This window comes from Barbus barbus, assembly GCF_936440315.1.
Source record: "Barbus barbus genome assembly, chromosome: 17".
Classification (NCBI taxonomy): Eukaryota; Metazoa; Chordata; class Actinopteri; order Cypriniformes; family Cyprinidae; genus Barbus; species Barbus barbus.
The window spans coordinates 20,182,645-20,201,291 of record NC_136745.1 but is presented as its reverse complement, the minus strand read 5'-3'; the positions used below and the strand labels follow the sequence as shown (position 1 = coordinate 20,201,291).

General features: G+C 36.5%; 3 protein-coding genes across 3 annotated transcripts; 1 reads left to right on the top strand and 2 right to left on the bottom strand.

Annotated features, from left to right (window-relative positions):
• The first annotated feature begins 308 nt into the window (after positions 1-308).
• On the top strand, positions 309-2,513 carry LOC306883754 (serine protease inhibitor Kazal-type 1-like). Its single transcript, XM_079439206.1, has 4 exons — positions 309-560; positions 1,324-1,346; positions 1,871-1,974; positions 2,211-2,513. The coding sequence occupies exons 1-4, from the start codon at positions 512-514 to the stop codon at positions 2,263-2,265; spliced, it is 231 nt and encodes a 76-aa protein (XP_079295332.1). The 5' UTR covers positions 309-511; the 3' UTR covers positions 2,266-2,513.
• Positions 2,440-6,875, bottom strand: LOC306883753 (nucleotide exchange factor SIL1-like). Its single transcript, XM_079439205.1, has 10 exons — positions 6,747-6,875; positions 6,521-6,608; positions 6,311-6,443; positions 6,114-6,222; positions 5,926-6,031; positions 5,655-5,843; positions 5,451-5,572; positions 3,927-4,023; positions 3,648-3,812; positions 2,440-3,247 (listed from the first exon to the last, which is right to left on the bottom strand). Exons 2-10 carry the CDS (start codon positions 6,599-6,601, stop codon positions 2,879-2,881), a joined length of 1,371 nt encoding a protein of 456 aa, XP_079295331.1. The 5' UTR covers positions 6,602-6,608; positions 6,747-6,875; the 3' UTR covers positions 2,440-2,878.
• Positions 6,876-9,803: 2,928 nt separating this feature from the next.
• LOC306883752 (protein Spindly) lies at positions 9,804-18,200 on the bottom strand. The gene is made up of 12 exons (XM_079439204.1): positions 18,075-18,200; positions 17,531-17,695; positions 17,252-17,428; positions 16,097-16,291; positions 15,844-15,993; positions 15,562-15,660; positions 15,192-15,302; positions 14,969-15,109; positions 11,513-11,616; positions 11,243-11,430; positions 10,531-10,819; positions 9,804-10,048 (listed from the first exon to the last, which is right to left on the bottom strand). The coding sequence occupies exons 2-12, from the start codon at positions 17,693-17,695 to the stop codon at positions 9,889-9,891; spliced, it is 1,779 nt and encodes a 592-aa protein (XP_079295330.1). The 5' UTR covers positions 18,075-18,200; the 3' UTR covers positions 9,804-9,888.
• Positions 18,201-18,647: the final 447 nt, after the last annotated feature.

Genomic DNA, 18,647 nt, shown 5'->3' with positions numbered 1-18,647 from the left:
ACATTCAAACTTTAAAACTATTTTACGTATTTCAAACTACTTCAAACTGAAAACCTTCAAACTTCAAGCTTTTAAAACTTTTACAAACTTCCTGGCTAGGCTTTTTCAAGCCAACTTAAAGTTTGTCTTCTAGTTTAGACCTTATTATCCAGCTTTGCTCCTCTCATGGACAAGAGGGACTTTGTGCTTGCTAGTATGGCTTTCTGTTGCTATTTCTGTTTACTAAAAAGTCAGGATAAATAGTAAAAAGCAGAAGCAGTTTCTTTAGGATGCACTTTGTTGACGAAGACTTCTCTAATCTAAAAACCACAAACAAATGACCTTTGTCCCAAATGCTTTTAGTCATTGTTTGTGGACGTGAATGTCACCCGTCAGGTTCTTTCTGGGTAAGCAGAAACAATGAGAGGGAGGGAGGAGTGTTGGGAATTTCAAAGGCTATATAACTAGAACCCCACATACAAAGATACACCTGCTGAGTTTCCCACTCTCAACTCACACGACGACAGTGACCATGAAGCTGGCTATCCTGATCTGCGTTTCTGTTCTCTTTTACCTCTCTGGTAAGTATCAAACTTGGCATTTTAAGGTACATACAATGAAGTGTGAATATTATGTAATAATCATCTTAATTAAAACCAAATCCAGATTTATACTTAGTCAGGCTACTACTGTTATTTAACATACATCATGTGACACTGACGTGTCATATTCGAGATACACAATGTTAATGGTGACTTTCATTATTTGCTTTCCTGAAAATCCACACGTGATAATGTTACAGCTCACAAGATTAAATTTTGTTCTTTAGAGCCATTATTAGCTGGCCCAGACAGACCTATTTTGTGATATTTTGGAATGGGTCCATGTTGTAGAGATCCGTGATAACTGACATATGACACTGATGAGAACGGAGATACTGCTTACCGGGCCAGACTTTTTGCTGTGAAAAGAGAAAATACGGACAGAAACAAGCCAGAATCCAAATGTTGAATTGTTGATATAGAGGTAGATATCCTTTATCCAGCCTGATTCTCTGACCACAACCTATTCAGAAGCATTGTTGGAAATATATCCCTTTAATCTATGCAAATACACTCAAGAACATTGAAATAACGATCAAAACAAATGGAAAAAAGGAGAGCAAATACCTGCTATTCAAGTGAAACGTACAATAGGTTGAAAAGTACAAAACTTGCTTAGCCACTTTTTTATTTTTTTTATCTAAGTCTTGTCTGGACTTTTAACAGGGGATTTGACATAAATTAGTGCCTTTCCTGGTTTATTTCTCATAGTAATATACATTTTTCAATACTATTTCCACAGTGGCAGAAACGCAACAGAGTGAGGTAAGTTAAAGTAAAACCAGTCAGTTTAAAGTTAACATGATGCAGTAACTATTTTTTAGAAAGAAGTGTTTTATGCTCACCAAGTTTGCATTCACAAATACAGTAGAAACAGTAATATTGCCATTACTCCAGTATTCAGTGTCACATGGTCCTTCAGAAATCATAATATGCTGATTTGGTGCCCAAGAAGCGTATCTTATTTTTATCAATGTTAAAAACAGTTGATAAAAATAATGTTAATGATAAAAATAAATTAAATGTTTAATATTTTTGTGGAAACTGTGATACATTGTTTTCAGGATTCTTTGATGAATATCATTTTTTAGCATTTATTTTAAATAGAAATATTTTGTAACATATTTTTTTGTCAGTTTTTAATTAACATTTAATGCGACGTTGCTTAAAATTATGAATGTCTTTAAACCCCAAACTTTTGAACAGTAGTGTCTAATCAAATAAAATGGACGTAAAGTGTCATGATATTTGGTTTGATTTTGGGAATCTCTCTGATATCTTCACAATAGGACAACAATGTTCCTGATTTTGGATGTACTCGTGAGTACAATCCAGTGTGTGGAGATGATGGAGTCACATACTCCAATGAGTGCATGCTACACTGGGAGAACAAGTACGTGAGCTGAACATTTGTGCAATGTATTTTGAGAAAGCTTTGGCAACAGATGTGAGAAATCTCCGGCTAAGCCCAGATGTCAGCATTTAATCAATTACTTACAAACCTCCCAAGGTTTAGTAAACAGCCATGTTTTCATTACGAGGACAAAATATCTATTATAAAAAAGCACAAGGCAACATTTTCAATTCGAACAGTATTTGTGCCTCTTCTAACCCATCTTCTCTGTTTAGGCAACGTAACAAGAACGTCAGCCTAAAGCACATAGGAGTGTGTGAGACCTCCTGAACTCACTGCTGTTACATCGATGGCATCCAAAATTGCTTTCCATTTAGATACTACAGCAACTACCAGAATGAATATCTGTCATACATTAATCAATATCATATAATGACATATGCTATTGGAACTTTATCAGACATTGCTTTGTCAACATGTAATCTCATGCAATAAAACAGTCAAGCATTTAAGAGCCCTTTTATTAATAAATTAATCATTAAGAACTGTCAGTTTCAAATAAATAAATATTTATAATCAAAATGTTCTTTTTTTTATTCTTCTAATTACTATGTCTCTGTCCTGAAAAGGACAACAGCAGGATTTTGTAGCACATGAGCATTTTTTTCTGAGCCAGATAAGAAACTACAGAATCTTCAGAAAGCTAAAAATACTTAAAATAATATTTGTAATATATGGGTGAATGTATGATTATTTTTGTTTTCATCATTCAAAAGTACACTAAAAATTCAATTTATACATACACTGACTTTTGATTGTTAACAGCATAGTGAAGAAACTAAATTGCATGCCAAATTCTTAATGGAGCAACCAGACAAATCAGTCATTTACAACTCTATTTTATTATTTCATTGTGTACCAAGAAACCAGCAGCAGTCCCAATTTATACCTGATGCATTTTAATCACCATAGAGTCCACAAGTGCCAGGATCTCCGCAAAATAACCGTCCTGCTCTCCTATGTCCTGCTCTGTGAGCACCAGTTCTTGGTACTGTTTTTGCAGTTCACTAAGAGAGGTTGTCAATGTGGGATTCTGTTTATATTGAGTCTGACATTGAGCCATCATAGCAAGCAGAGTGCGCAGAGCCTTCTCTCTGCAGTCATGCTCAGGTGACGCTAAAAGCTCAGGCACCAGGCTGCACCACCCCTGCTCCACCAACAAGGGCAGGAGGGAGACTTCAGCATACTGTCGCAAACGTTCCTGATGAGACGAATCTGGTACAAGGTCCATTCCCACCTGTGATATCAACTCCTACAACACAAAGTACAAGTGACTTTTAACAATGAGTTAATTACATAAGGTATAAATTGTGAAATGAAAAACTGACTTCAATTTCAAACATGTTTTACCTTTCAAAATGTTAGTTTATTTTCTCTTATGCTTACCAAAGCTGCATTTATGTGATTAAAAAATACTGTTAAATATTATTTCAATTTAAAATAACATTTTAAATATTGTATACGCTGAATTTTCAGCAGCGATTACTCCAGTCTTCCGTCACATGATCCTTCAGAAATCATTCTAATATGCAGATTTGGTGCTCAAGAAACTTTTATTACTATTATTAATAATATCATTACCGATGTTGAAAACAGTTCTGTTGTTTTGAACGGTAGTGTAGCAGAGTTTAAACTTATAAACAAATATTAACCTTCTCGATGATCATATCATAGAGAACCGTGATGATTCTCACGCGCAGAGGTTCCGTCCCTGGTGTTTGAAACAGTACGCTAAGCACCTGCGCACCACCAAGCTTCAAAAAGTGACTTTGTGCAAACGGGAAGTGACGCAGGAGTGAGGCCACAGCAAATAATGCCTGTGTTAAATCAGAATGTCAACAGTTAATGATGCATTCATCTACATTAATAAATAATAACAATTTACTACCCTTATTAACAGCATAATGCCCATGGTTTCTGGTTGGTCATACCTTTTTCTTTACTGTTATTGATCGCTGAGTGGCAAGCAGCGTCAACAGTTTCTGTAATGCACCACCTTCTATTGCCTCAACTTGCACTGATGGATTACTAGAAAAATGTAGATGACAATGGATTGCGTCAATGTAAAGGTGCATTAACTTTTCACAAAATTTCACAGAATCCGCTTGACCAAGTTGGACCCATTGCCAGAGGCGGGCAAAGCACACAGCTCCATTACTTGAGTAAAAGTACAGATACTGCTGGTCAAATAGTACTCCATTGCAAGTAAAAGCTGTAAAGAGAGATTTTTACTTATGTAAAAGTACAGAAGTACTTGCTTTTAAAAGTACTTAAGTACCTTAACTTACGTAAATTTCCTTTTTTATGTCAATGCACTGTTTTATTATTGTTGTACGTAATAGTTGCAATACTTCTGAAGCAACTTACAACATTACACCTAATGAATACACTGACTAGCTTGTAGTATCTTTGGAATAAAGAGCTTTTAGAATGTTAAAACCCTATGGTGAAAACAAAACAAAAAATGATTTAACACCCCCACAAAAGCAGGATGGTAGTAATCTCACACTGCTCTGACAAGAGTGTGCACACATCTATGTGTAGTCATTCATCCACATTTGAGTGGACAGTGATATTGCTGTAAATACAGAGTTATAAGGAAGAAAAACAACAAATCAAACCTGCTTTAAAACCCAGCAACACAACTGTAGCTGTATAACTTTACAACAGCAACACTGCTTTAACAAAAAAGCAAAACAGCAAGACTTTTTTGACATCAAAACAAAAATGTTACAAATCCTGTCTAATCGCTCTCACGGTACTTTGTCACACACAGAACGATCTGTGCAGTGCTGCTTCAAGTCAAACAACTATTGTGTTCTATTTGAAGACGCACAACAGTTCTTCGCTGGCTTTATATTTTCACGTACACAATTTTGCAAAATCAGACAATACTGTATCTAATATATACCACAATATTAACTTCTAATTATTGAATTGTTGTAAATAAATATCACATTTGCAACTGGTCAGTGTTCAAAAAATGCTGGGAAATCACTTCATGTAGCCCTACAAGAGTGATTACCGATAAACTGAAAAAAAGAAAGTCACATTTTAGAAAAATAAAATAAAAATCACCCACTGATTTTCAAAGCTGCTACATACTGCTTTCTACTTCGAGGACCTTGATAGAAATGTAGTGGAGTGAAAAGTACAATATTTGTCTTTCAAATGTAGTGAAGTTATAGTTAAAGTCATACGTTTCCAGAAAAAAATAATACTCAAGTAATGTACAGATACTCAAAACGTGTACTTAAGTACAACACTTAAGTAAATGTACTTAGTTACTGTCCGCCTCTGCCCGTTGCCAAATTTGCCTGGTGAAATCCCTCCTGATTGCATGGATTTCTAATGAAATCAATGGATTTTGCCAACAAAAAAATAACATCAGTAAATGTGACCACACTTTAAATCATGTGTAAGCAGCGGTTTTGATGGAGGAAAATGCCACTTGCCTTGAAACAGCAGATCCAAGCACAAACGCAGCACTCTCTTGGAGGCGAATGTCTGTACTGTTTAAAACATTTATAACCAGTTGCATTCCTCCCAAGGAGACCAAATTCTGGGCATTATCTACCTATAAAAGGGATTTAATGACTTTGAGAAACAATGAACTATTTTAAAGACATTTTTGTTTCATAATCATAATGAGGCTTGACCTGGTGCACAAGGTACTCCAAGTCAAGAAGAGCTGTGATTTTTTCCTCAGTTGTGCTGTTGGTGTTATTAAATTGGTTTAAAAGCCTCCTCATAACTTGAACATCAGTTTCCACAAGCATGTCGAGTGCCTCCATGTCTTTTTTCAGCTCTTCGATGGGGCGAAATTGAGCCTTCACTGCATCCTCATCCTATAATCAAACAAAAATAATAATAATAATAAAAAAAAACTCAAATAACAAAATGGTTAGAGATAAACTGAAATGAACATACTTGTTTTGTGTCCACAGGATCATCCATTCCTTCTGTAAACTTTTTTAAAGCCTCTTTCAACTCCTCGGCTGTGAATGACGGGCCGTGCATGTTCATCATCCCTTGCCTGCTCCAGAGGAGAATTATGCATTACAAGCCATGTGATACATACATTTATTTTTGAATACGACATTCTTCTATCGCTATACCTATTTCCATCTCTCCAGTATTTGTGACCTTCCTCCTCTCCCATCTTGACCTCTCTTTGGCCCGTCTGAAGATTCAATCTGACATGAGAGCCTGCTGGAACTGCTTGACCTAAATTGAATTACAGACAAATAAGGAATTGATCCGTTAATCATCTATTTATTTAAGCACACAACAGTCAGTATGGGAATAAACACACCTGGTTTGAGAGTCTGCCACTTGTCTGTAGGTCTAAACACCTCCAAATCTTCAGAATCCTCATCCTCTAATAGTGTCTCTTCACCATTGCTATGATCATCAGAGCCTTCTTTGATAGACAGGGCTGTTGGTGACTGAGTAGCCAAAAATGATCCTGTTATTAAAGTGTTCCAATAAAAGAAATACTAAGATGTACAACAGCAGATATCACCTTCTCATTGTGGGCACATATGAGATGAACACAGACAAGCCACAGGGCGATTGACATTCCAAGTCTCCACTTCTTTTGCATTATACGTCTGGTCATCATTACCAAAAAAAAGATAAACAGAAAAATAATCTGATAAACAATCACAAGTCATCCATGTCTAGGAGACCAGCTAAAATTAAAATCCATTCCCAAACTTTGGCGATATAAGGTTTATAAATGAACTCACCCTGGATTTGCCCGTTCTACGGTAAAAATATCAAAATGTGTTTCATTTAAGTTGTTTTAACGACTGCACCATCCAGAAAGAAACAACTAGAAACCACGTGCATTTCCGCAGTTCATCTGGACTGAATACGTGAACCAATCAGACAACTGCAAGTGTGTGCGATCGGAAAACGTCATTCTTTTTGGTCGCGATGATTGGCTAAAGGAAGATGCACCTTTACATGACGCAATCAAAGACCGCATCTTATATTATGAAACAGAAAATGTAATTTATATATTTTTATATTACGTTTTTAAAATAGTACACGGCTATAAATGCAATGTTAACTTCCGGTTACGTATATGTGGATTACACAACAAAGATCTAACTTACAAATTTTTTTTCCTTTTTTTCTTTTTCCAAGACCACAAATTAAGAAAAATAAGGCTATAGTAATAACTAATGTTTATATAAACTAACCATTTGCACAAATACAGCTGAAGCGGATTATAAATGATTATATGAAGCAGATGATGCAGCAAATGATTATAAAATGACAAATATTGCACTCAGTATACAGGATCACAATGGTTTATACACTATCCATCAATCATGTATGTTTGTAAAGGTTAGAAAACGGAGAAATAGGTACACAAGTTGAAAACAAAAAGTTAATAAATTACTTAGGCTGGATTAGTTCAGTTTATTATTATTTAAACAGGCTCAAATAGTTAACTATATTAAGTGTATTAATTAGGGCCGGGACTTTAACGCGTTAATTTAGATTAATTAATTACACAAAAATAACGCGTTAAATTTTTTTAACGCATTTTAATCGCACTTATTTTTGCACCGCGGAACGTTTCTCACTGGATGAGTTTCGGCGGACCGATTATACTGGAGCACCAACTAGCGTTCAGAATTCCAAGAATGGAAAGAACGGACTTGCGTTCTCGTGGAGACCGGTCTTGCCAAGCTTCCTTGGAAGCATAGACTAGATGTCACCTCTGACGCTGCTGTCCATAGGAACGATGCGTCAGCGCGGCCGCCATCTTGGGTCGGGGGAAGCCGCGTCTACTCTGCATTAGTTAACATTGGCAGAGAACTATCAACGATTAAAATCACCTTAATTTGCTTAATTTTCAACCGATTTTCAAGCCGTTTGGTTTATTATAAATGTTATATATAAATTGGTTTATTATAAATGTCAGACATATATTTATGATAGAACATAGATTAATTATTTTACTTATATGATATAAGTAAAATAATTAATCTATGTTCTATCATAAATATGTGATATATCATATACAATACAATACTTAGACACACCTACATAACTAATTAATTTGTTCTACAATGCACAAAACAATTACAAGGATGCTGATCGTGATATGAAAAAAACATGAATAATATAAAGTATATATAAAATATAAATAAATAATAGAGCAAAATTTAAATTAATAAAGGCACGAGTTAAACAAACAAAGCGGGAAAAAAACAATTATGGACTTCCTGACCAACAGACCTCAGAATGTTAGGATGGGGAACCTAACATCTGCATCTAGGCAGAAATTAAATCATCATAAATCGTCCAAATCTCAAATGATTTTTCTTAGTTTTTTGGTTTGTTACAACTGACAGACATGTATTTATGATCGAGTCCAGAGAAAATTGAAGCGTTTGATATTAATCTACTTCAAAACTAGGTGTAAGTTTATTATTCTTCCACTTCAGTGAACTTAAAATTAACTATTACTTACCTTAGCCTAATCTACTGCACACAAAATGGCTACAATGGTGTGATATCCATACTTAAAAATTCATGTTAATTAAAACATTTGAATTGTACTGGTTTATTATGTACATCAGCAAGCCGCAATACAATGACCCAGCGTAAAATGGTTATATAACACAAAAACAAACATAATGTGCGTACGTAGTGTGAAAACATCTTCCAGTATTTACAACAGCTTATTAAATGATTAGGCTACAGTATAAAACAGGTTAACCATTCTTTGAAAACATCCAGTTCATGAAAATATCTACTACAGCACAAAAGTCCGGCTTGATCTGAATGCCGAGAAACTTTGGCGCTTCCTTCAGATCCCCGACCCAAGATGGCGGCGATGTTGACGTATGCTTAGAGGCCCAAGGCGGCATCTAGTCAGTATATATATCTATGCCTTGGAAGAACGAACTCGGAAGGACGCGAGAACACAGAACGCACACTTATGAGAACTGAGATGTACTGCGTTCTTGCTTAACTGACGCATAGTCTCAGCATAAGCAGCGACCAATGAACAATAAATATTACAAAATGTCATAACTTATTAAAACATTTCATACTATTATAGATATTACTTTCATATAATTGTATTGTTTTATTTTAGAGCGTTATATGTTTTACTGTTAAGATTCATTTTAATATGCCAATAAAAATGCAGACTTTCTCCGGGTCTTATAACTTTATTAAAATTAACTAAAACAAAACGATAAATATTTACTTTCAACTTGAAGAGCCGTTAAGTATTTGTGAGAGCGACTTTAAAGCTTACAGGCTTCCGTACACCGGCCACCCACAGCGTTTTCTGGGATTTCTAAAGGCTGATTCTCTCAAGTCTGCACTCGATGCATCCTCAGTTTCAAGAACATATTCTTGAAACTGCTTTCATGCATCCTCTGTACTTGCGTTCTTGAGAATCGGAACTGAACTTTGACGGTTAATGATGACGTAGAACGAGAACACAAGGACGCAAGATCTCTGAAGAACGCATATTGAGAAACAGCCAAAAACAAACCACAGTGAACATGGACAAAGAAGCTGATGAGACCGCTTTGGTTGGCCCTGTGGATGGGAAATTTAAAAATCCATATAAAAAAACGTACTTCTCACTGTTCTCAGGTCAAATATTTATATGCGATTAAAATGCGATTAATTTCGATTAATTAATTACAAAGCCTCTAATTAATTAGATTAATTTTTTTAATCGAGTCCCGGCCCTAGTATTAATACATGTATAAAGTAAACTGTTCTACAAATCATGTGCATAGACAGGACAAGCCACAAAACAATTAATGATGTAAATTATACACCTGTAAAATACATACACATTTATTTATTTTAATAATGATAAAGGATTCACATTTTACATTAGCCAAACTACTGTTGAGCACACTCGTTTGCCATAGTTTTTTCTGAGTTAACATGAGTGGGCTGTTGGTAAGTTTTCCTCTTCTTCTCAGTTCTCCAGTTCTCCTCCTCTTCACTGCTTTGATGAGTTTGATCCTCATTCTTGCTATAGGAGTCACTTACAGGAGACCTACAGGCAAATCATTCAGTTTGTGGTGGTTCAAAATACAGACCTTAAGTGTTAAAATGTAAATGTCATAAAACAGCATTAAGTTAATTGCAACTACCATTATTGCTACAGCCACAGGAGTGTTTCTTTAACGTAAAATTTTAATGTCACTGTCAAAAAGATCTGACAGTTGAAGTGCAAAAGGCTAACTACTATGATTTTTTTTTTTTTTAATCAATCAAATATCAGGCTACATTTCACAATGATTCAAAAGTTTCTTTACATCTTAAAGTGTAGTCATTAAACCAAGATCAAATGGGATTAAATGTTAAAATAAGTTCCTTCGAGTTACAGAGTTCCTGAGAGGCAGCGGCAGAGCGGGAAGTGACGGTCGAGGAGTGAGTGTTCTCATAAAACCCAGGAAGAGGAAGATGACAAAGACTGTAAAGTTGACACAGCGCAGCAGAAAGGAGAAGGGTTGGCATGCAGAGGTTGGCACTGACCTGGGCGCATCAGGAATGCAGACTGGGGGATCTTCGCAGATTCGAACAGACTTGCTTTCACGGGGCAGTTCACGGAGGTTGGGTTCTGTGTGTTGTGCAGACTGCAATGGGATCACAACCGGCTTCTCAACGGGATAACTGAGGGTTTTTTCCTTTGTATTTTCACTTGAGCCCTTGCTTGGCTCAGTATCCATGATTGCAGTTTCCTCTTTGCTTGATGCTGACTTCTCAGGAACAGGTACAGGAAACTTCTCCCGCCGGCGTTTCTGTACTTGTGCTTTGTTCACCTCTGAATACATAATGGTACATTTATTACCAGCATATAATAGCAACTCAAAGATGTGCAAAAAATAGAGTGCAAAAGTACCCGCCCACTATTCCAGTGGCCTTGGTTTTTCCTATACATCTTTTTATAGGAAAATCTTTGTTAAAAAGTTCATGAACCAAACCAGCCAGCTAACCATACCAGCCTCTTTCGCAGTGCCTTGTGGAAATGGGTGCTAAACTTTGCACAATCAAATAAAATGGTTAACATCCTCGTAGATCACAGTAGGTCACTCTTAGACTTAGATTTATAAGTTAATGTTAAAAATCAATTCTCCTCTGGAGAAAATGATAGAGATTTTAACTTTTAACACGACTGTTGCACTCTATTGCACACTAAACTGGTTTATGTAAAAAAACTAAGGTTCAGAGACGGAGAAAAAATTACCATTAGGTGTATATTTCATCTTTAGTTCTTCAAGCTTGACTTGGAGCCTCATATTGTCACTGTGTCTTTGTTTTAGTGCTTGCTCTGTGCCATAGAGCTTCCTCTCCAACTCCAACACTCTCTGACTTTCAGAGAGAGCCTTCATTCTTGCCATGGACAACTCGTCCTTCAGTTTCTCAGCATCCTTCCTATACACATACATGTCATAATTGCTTTGAAAAGGTCTGAGGTAACACCACCAGTACAAATAATTAATGAGAAAACACTTACTTTGAATTCGAAAGTTGCATTTTTAATAGGTCTGTGTAATAAGTCTCATCCATAAGTTCGCCCTCTTTAGAGGGGGCAGGTGGATGCTGGTCTTTTACAGTCATCTGTTGGTGACAGAGTTAATAATATTAGCAGGCGCAGCTTGTCTATATAGGCACCAAAATATTCATCCACAACATAGACCTCTAATATAAACTGAAACAATAATAAATTGTAAATGTGTTGAGCATTCTGCAACAAATATTTTCCAGATTTTCTATACTATTTTAAGTCATAAAGTAAGCAGTATATATTAAAATCCCACACATGGCTGTAGCAGGCACATGATACTAAGGCTGCATTTACACAGCAAGTCCTGATGACCAATTCCGATTTTGTGACTATATCCGATTTTTTGAACGACGTGCTTACATTTCTTTTAAAAAAGTGACCCGTATCCGATGTGTGCATTTTCCAATGCACTTGGTGAAACAAGCCAAAAATAGCATAGATGACATCACAAACCAATTTGAATAGTACATTGAGTTTAATTTATTGACATGGAATTCATACAGAAACGTTTTTAATGCAATAGGTACCATCAAAATAATATAGCCTAGTAGAAATTCTTCAAGACAGTGATGTAGGCAGCTCCCCTGAAAGCTTGCGAGTGGAATAATAATCAGGTGATAGATATTGTTAAGCATGTCACATCGTCTGTAGGGCTGCAACTGACGATTATTTTGATAATCGATTAGTTGGCCGATTATTCTTTCGATTAATCGATTAATCGGATTAAAAAAATATTGACCAAAAAAAACACTATTCCACATTCTGCCCAATGTCCTTCAAACAAACGTGACAACTGAATGCTATGAAAACATACAGTGCTTAATTTATTAGACCACTTAGCATAATAAAGAGAAAACATATTTTAGAAATTTGTCAAAAATTTGTTTAAATTTAAAAATGTTATTGTCATTTATTAGACATAATAATAAAAAATGGCCTCATAACAGCTTGCATTCTTGCTGGTATTGTTTATGTACTTTTTGACTGCAATTGGGTATCGCGAAAAAAAAATACTCAAATAAAAAATACAAGAAAAAATAAGTGCTCTGGTTTTCTTTCATAGATAACAGCAATAATGATATTATAGCATTAAAAATAGCCTACTACTGTTACTAAAGAGCTTACACATATTGGAGTACTAACCAGTACAGAAAGCCGAAAAATGATTTTGGTTATCACCAATACTGTTACTTTAGAGCAGCAGTGGCACAAACCTTACATAAACACATTGTTAAACTTACATAAATTTGTTAAGCATTGTAAAAATTGAATATAGTTTAAACCTCTATTAAAAATTAAAATAATAAAGATAATAATAAAGACGAATAAAAACACAAACTCAGTGTTAACCAACAGGTAAGAGTAATGTTCTGCAGGAACTACTTTGATCACAGTCACCTTGTCATTTCTTTATCCTGTAAAAGGCCGTTATGGAGCGTCTCATGTTTATATTCAGACAGACAATTACACGCTGTTATCCCTTTAAAGTTCCTACTCTCATAAAATATTTTAATTTATTTTAAACCTTAAATTAACTTTCAACAACAGATAATTCAGCACAATGGATATGTTTGCGCTGAAAAGCCTATTAATTGTCTCCCTCTCTACTGTGTTCTGTCCGTCTGACGCGCGCGTGCGCGCGCCGGCGCTCATTCGGTATTTTAAACTTAACACAGACTGTCAGGACGGACCTTTATGCAAAAATGGAAATGCTCGCGTGAATTTGTGGCATTTATAGATAAGGATATGACCGTAAACTGAACGTTTTTGCGCTGAGGACGCACACGCATCTGTCAAAGCGCCTGACAGGGCAAGCCATTACTCTTATGCATTAACTTAAAGCTTAAAATAAAGAATTATCATGTTTTGGGCAGCTTGGATCACGTGCTTCTCCGGCAGAATCTCATTCTGTTTCCTCCACTATTTTTAGATGCATTTTGTCCACAGAAATGCATTATTCAGTGCCGTAATTTGACTAACCAGCTGAAGTTGGACGTGCACTGTGGGCAGACCCGATTAATCGATAATGAGAATCGTTGTCGATGATTTTCATAATCGATAATAATCGATTTTATCGATTAGTTGTTGCAGCCCTAATCGTCTGTGTTTTTTAGTAATTAAATCCAAATGCGTTCATCAGTGATTGTATATCAAAGGCAGGGACATGTTTGTGTGCATTTTATTTTGGGGTTTCAATGGAACGAACGGGACCTGAAGTGCTCGTCTGTGCACGAGCCGTCACTGACAACAGCAGCAACGAGCACTCAGCGTGATTTCAAAAGGAACACATTTCAGCATCAGATCGCCTTTTATTTATCACAAACAAACGAAATTAATATGCTGCTACTCAACTAGAGATGTTTCATTTGTTACAGGTATGTCTATACCGCGAAATGTTTAAAAAAAACTAACTTTTCAATGACATAAGAGTCGCATTTACAGGGGAATATCTGATCTGACCGCTTACAAGGCAGGCGCAAATGCACGTATCCGATTCATATCTGATTTATTTCCACATATGAATGAGGCCTGAAACCGATCAGAGAATATCGGAATCCATGCGATTTTTTCCTGCTTACACGGTCGTGGGTCATATCCGATCTGTGCCACATGGGAGGAAAGAAATCGGAATTGGGTCACTTGAACCATGTAGTGTAAATGCGGCCTAAGTGGGGCAGATGGTGCCTGAAGCCTGTGCTATACTTTTCGCGTGTGCAATCCAGACCACCAGCGCACACTTTTGGTAGTATAAATACAAGTAGTCCGCGTCTACGCTGTCCTTGTATTTATACTACCAAAAGTGTGCGCTGGTGGTCCGCTCTGCGGACATGTTCCATACATGCACAGTAGATTGGCTTGAACAGTAAACAAACATGTGAACAAACAATTGCCCAGAGTTACTGCCCATCTGGCTGTCTTTATATTGTTATTGTTTTATCAACAGATTGTAAGATTGTACAGGTTCGGATAGCAATGAGCTTCTTCACACAGCCTGCGCATGCACAGTTGGTGCTTTTGTAGCCTACTGACCGCGCATACCCTCCGATGACGATTTTTACGTCACGCATACCATAGCGGACCCGCGCACGCTGAAAGTATAACACAGTCTTGAGACCTCCCGAGCTCAACAGCGCCCCACAATTTTACAACGTAAATCTGTGGTGTTCTTCAAGCCTGTCAATCAACATTAGCGAGCCACCCACAGTATAACGCAAGGACATCTCTGCCAAAATTTTGTCCGCATGTGTTCAGAGATTAGAATATAAAGCTTACAAAATGTTTTTCATATATTAGTGCTACGACCCAGAATCTGCCCCACCTAAATTTATGGTCAGGAGCTGAATATTAGTTTCTCATACTGTAATATTTTTAATTTATATGTTGACTGTAATATACAATGCTCACCTTCTCTTTCTCCAGTTCTCTTACTTTCATCATCAGGCTTTCAATCTCATTGTTCTTTTCAGATAACATGAACTGCAATCGTTCAAGCTGTTCTGGGTCGGCCCTGTTGCCCTGGAGCTGCATAAGGGTGGCTATCTGCATCTAAAACAGCAGACACAAGGAAAACAATATTGAGGGAAAACTTAAATAAAATGTAAAACATTTCTCATAAACCATTATTTACCTTCATGCGGTGCATATGTTGCTTGGTGAGAGCATGCTGCTTTTGTAGAGACTCATGCTGTCGTTTCATGCTGTTCAGCTGCCGCTCCATCTCTGCTCTCTTGTCCTCTAACTGTGCAAATCCAAATTTTGTGTCATGGCACAAAGAAATTTAAGTATAACCTCACGAACATTTAGTAATGACCATTTATATATACTAACAGTTTATAGTCATTTTACTAGGTTTACTGCCTTTTTTAATCGAAAAAAGGTATTGCATAGGTATTATAAAATCTTATTCAGATGCTCTCAAAATTAAGCTTGAAATATAATGAAATCACTTAGCAGACATAAACATCATAAAGTAGTGGAAGTAATGCTTAATGATGTACCTCAGAAAACAAGGAATTGCCTTTGCTGTTTGGATCTTGTGCCTGCTGCAACACCTGTTCCAGCTGGATTTGAAGGTCTTGGTTGGCTTCACGAGATTTCTACATTGAATAGAACAAATAATGTTATTTTATTTATTTATTTTCACACCTGAGAATATAAATTTTAGCATGGACTGACAGTATGCGGGATAATATTTTTTATTGATTGAATATTTTAATATAAAAAAATCAGTGCAAATACGTTTTTTTTTTACATGTTTACTTAAATGCTTATAGACATGCCTCCAAAGCATTGTAGCAGGACACTGCCTCTTTCTCTCTCTCTTCCTTCTCTTCTGTGAGTCTCTCTAGTTGTCTCTGAAGGGTGGTGTTGGCCAAATGTAGTTGCTCTTCTTTGTATCGTGCCTCTTGAAGTTCCTGCTCTAAAGTTTCCTGCAAGACAAGGTCACACTTCAGCACCAAAGGCACAAAGATATTCCTTATTTCTACGAAATCAAGTTCTTCTGTTAAAAATAAAGATTGAAAAGTACATTACCATTGCTGATTCCATATCCATCTTTTGCATTTGCAGCTCAAGGATCTCTGAGGACATTGTTTCATGTGCACGTTCTGTAAGGCCACGAAGTTCTTCGGTTTTGCTGTTTAGTGCTTCAGACTGCTGGTCCAGCTTGTGTCTCATCTGCTTCTCAGCAAGTTGAGCCTCCTCTAAATCTGTCTTCATTTTCTCCAACTACAAAGACATTTCATCAGCATTGCAGATGAGATATTTATTTTCAGGACAATAATTTAAACAATAAGTAACTTTTTGAAATTATGCTTTAAAGGGTTACTACACCCCAAAAAATAATGTTATGAAGCTACGAGAACACTTTTTGTATGCGAAGAAAACAAAAATAACGACTTTATTCAACAAATCGTCTCCTCAGAGTCAGCGTAGCACCATTTTGGAGAGTATCCACTGGAAGCAAACTGCCTACGCTGTTCTGTATCAGCCGCACCACACGGATACGCTGTTTTCTTTCAAATCAAAGTGTTAGTAAACGTAGAAGACGTATCCGTGTGGTGCGGCTGACACAGAACAGCGTAGGCAGTTTGCTTCCAGTGGATACTCTCCAAAATGGCGCTACGCTGACTCAGAGGAGACAAATTGTTGAATAAATTAGTTATTTTTGTTTTCTTTGCATACAAAATGTATTCTCGTAGCTTTATAACGTTACGATTAAACCACTGATGGCAGATGGACTATTTTGACGATGCTTTTCTGGGCCTTGACAGTGTTATTTACTTGGCAGTCAAAGTCACAAGCCTTCCGGTTTTCATCCAAAATATCTTAAATTGTGTTCCGAAGACGAACAAAGCTTTTACGGGTTTGGAACGACATGGGGGTAAATGATTAATGACAAAATTTAAATTTTGGGGTGGAGTAACCCTTTAACCCAAAGTGCGCAAGTTTTTTTGCTACTGGTGGCGTCACCAAATACAAAAATGAAAATAGTTTTCAGATTTCCCAAACACTCGCCCCATTATCCAATTGTCAGAAATTATTTTAACATAAAAATGTGAAACACTTGAATTTTAATAGATAAATTAAAAAACATGGAAGACGAATGAATCCACTGGCAACTTCTGCTTCATATAGAGAAGAAAAGAACATGATACTTTTGAAGATGAAAACAGCATATAAACTGACCTTATTCTTTAAATCACTGAGCTCAAGAGCATGGTTCCTCTCCAGCAGAGTTTGCTGCTGCTCCATTTGATATTTCTGTTGGGTTTTGACAAGATCAAATTCTGATCGCAGACTCTCTAGCATCCGGGCCTTTAACTCAACTTCCCTTTGTAAAGTGTATTTCTCTTGTTCCAGGGCCTGCAATTAGACAATACTGTTAAAAGCACATTGAAGGAATCATTCACTGATAAAATGGACTGTCAGTCATCACACTGTGGAGATCACATGCTGGGTCAGTACCTCAATCACATTGGACATCTCAATTCGTTGTTCCTCCAATTTGTTGTGCAGATCCATTTTGTCATCCAAGAGTTGAAGTCCATACTGCCCAGCCCTCTGAAGAGCCTCTTCTCCTTCCTGCACCTTCCGCCGCAACACTTTAATCTCATCCTCAAGATCCGACATCTAAAATCAGAGAGAATATATGTGATCATTTACCTGTGTAGAAGCAGGAGTACACTTTTTGTCTCTCATGCATATGTGTTTCAGTCACTGTCAGTCACCATTCACTTTCATTGCATCTTTGTCCACAGAGTAAGTGATTCTCCTTTCATTTAAGAAAAAATGTCTAATAGGTCAAGAACAGCATGAGGGAGAGTAAATGATGAATTTAAGTTATAAGTTATAACGTCAGCGTTAAACGCATTCGTTTTTTTTATATCTAACGTTAGCTAACTGCAAACTTCGATCAAAAACATCGCGTGGCACTGGTAATAAGAATGTTTTCTTAATGTCATATTTAATTGAAAGCTAGACAACAAAATACATGTCTGAATGTGTTTACCTTTCGATCTAAAAGGAGGCAATAGCAACTTTATTTCTGAAGAATGAAATACCCCAACCGCTTTCTTGCTCGGGAACTTTCAAACGGCTAGTTTGAATTCTGCAGAAGTCGTCACTCACTTATCGCGAGAAAAACCACGAGATTTCAGATCGTTCATACAACACCGCTCTCTAGTGCCACCCAGTGGCCATACCGGTTATAATTATACGCACTGATTGAGATCAGAGGCACCCAAACCTAAATTTATGATTTGACACAAACTTTCGTGGTCAAATGTTGGATTATCCAACTATATTATATTAAAACTTAGATTAAAAAAAAATAGATTCACTTATATATCATTTAATGAACAAACAGAAACAGAGGGATAAAAAAACTAAACTTTTTTTTTTTCTCTATTTTTGGCCGACTCTTGTTATATGGCATGGCAGGCCAAATCAAAGGCCATCACAGGCCAACTTTGGTTGAGCATCTCTGCTTTAGATAAAACTGCTAAATGAAAAAAAAAAACATCTCTTGCCAGGAATGAATGCTTTCACTGCAATGCATGTTTTTTGCTATAAATATTCAGCT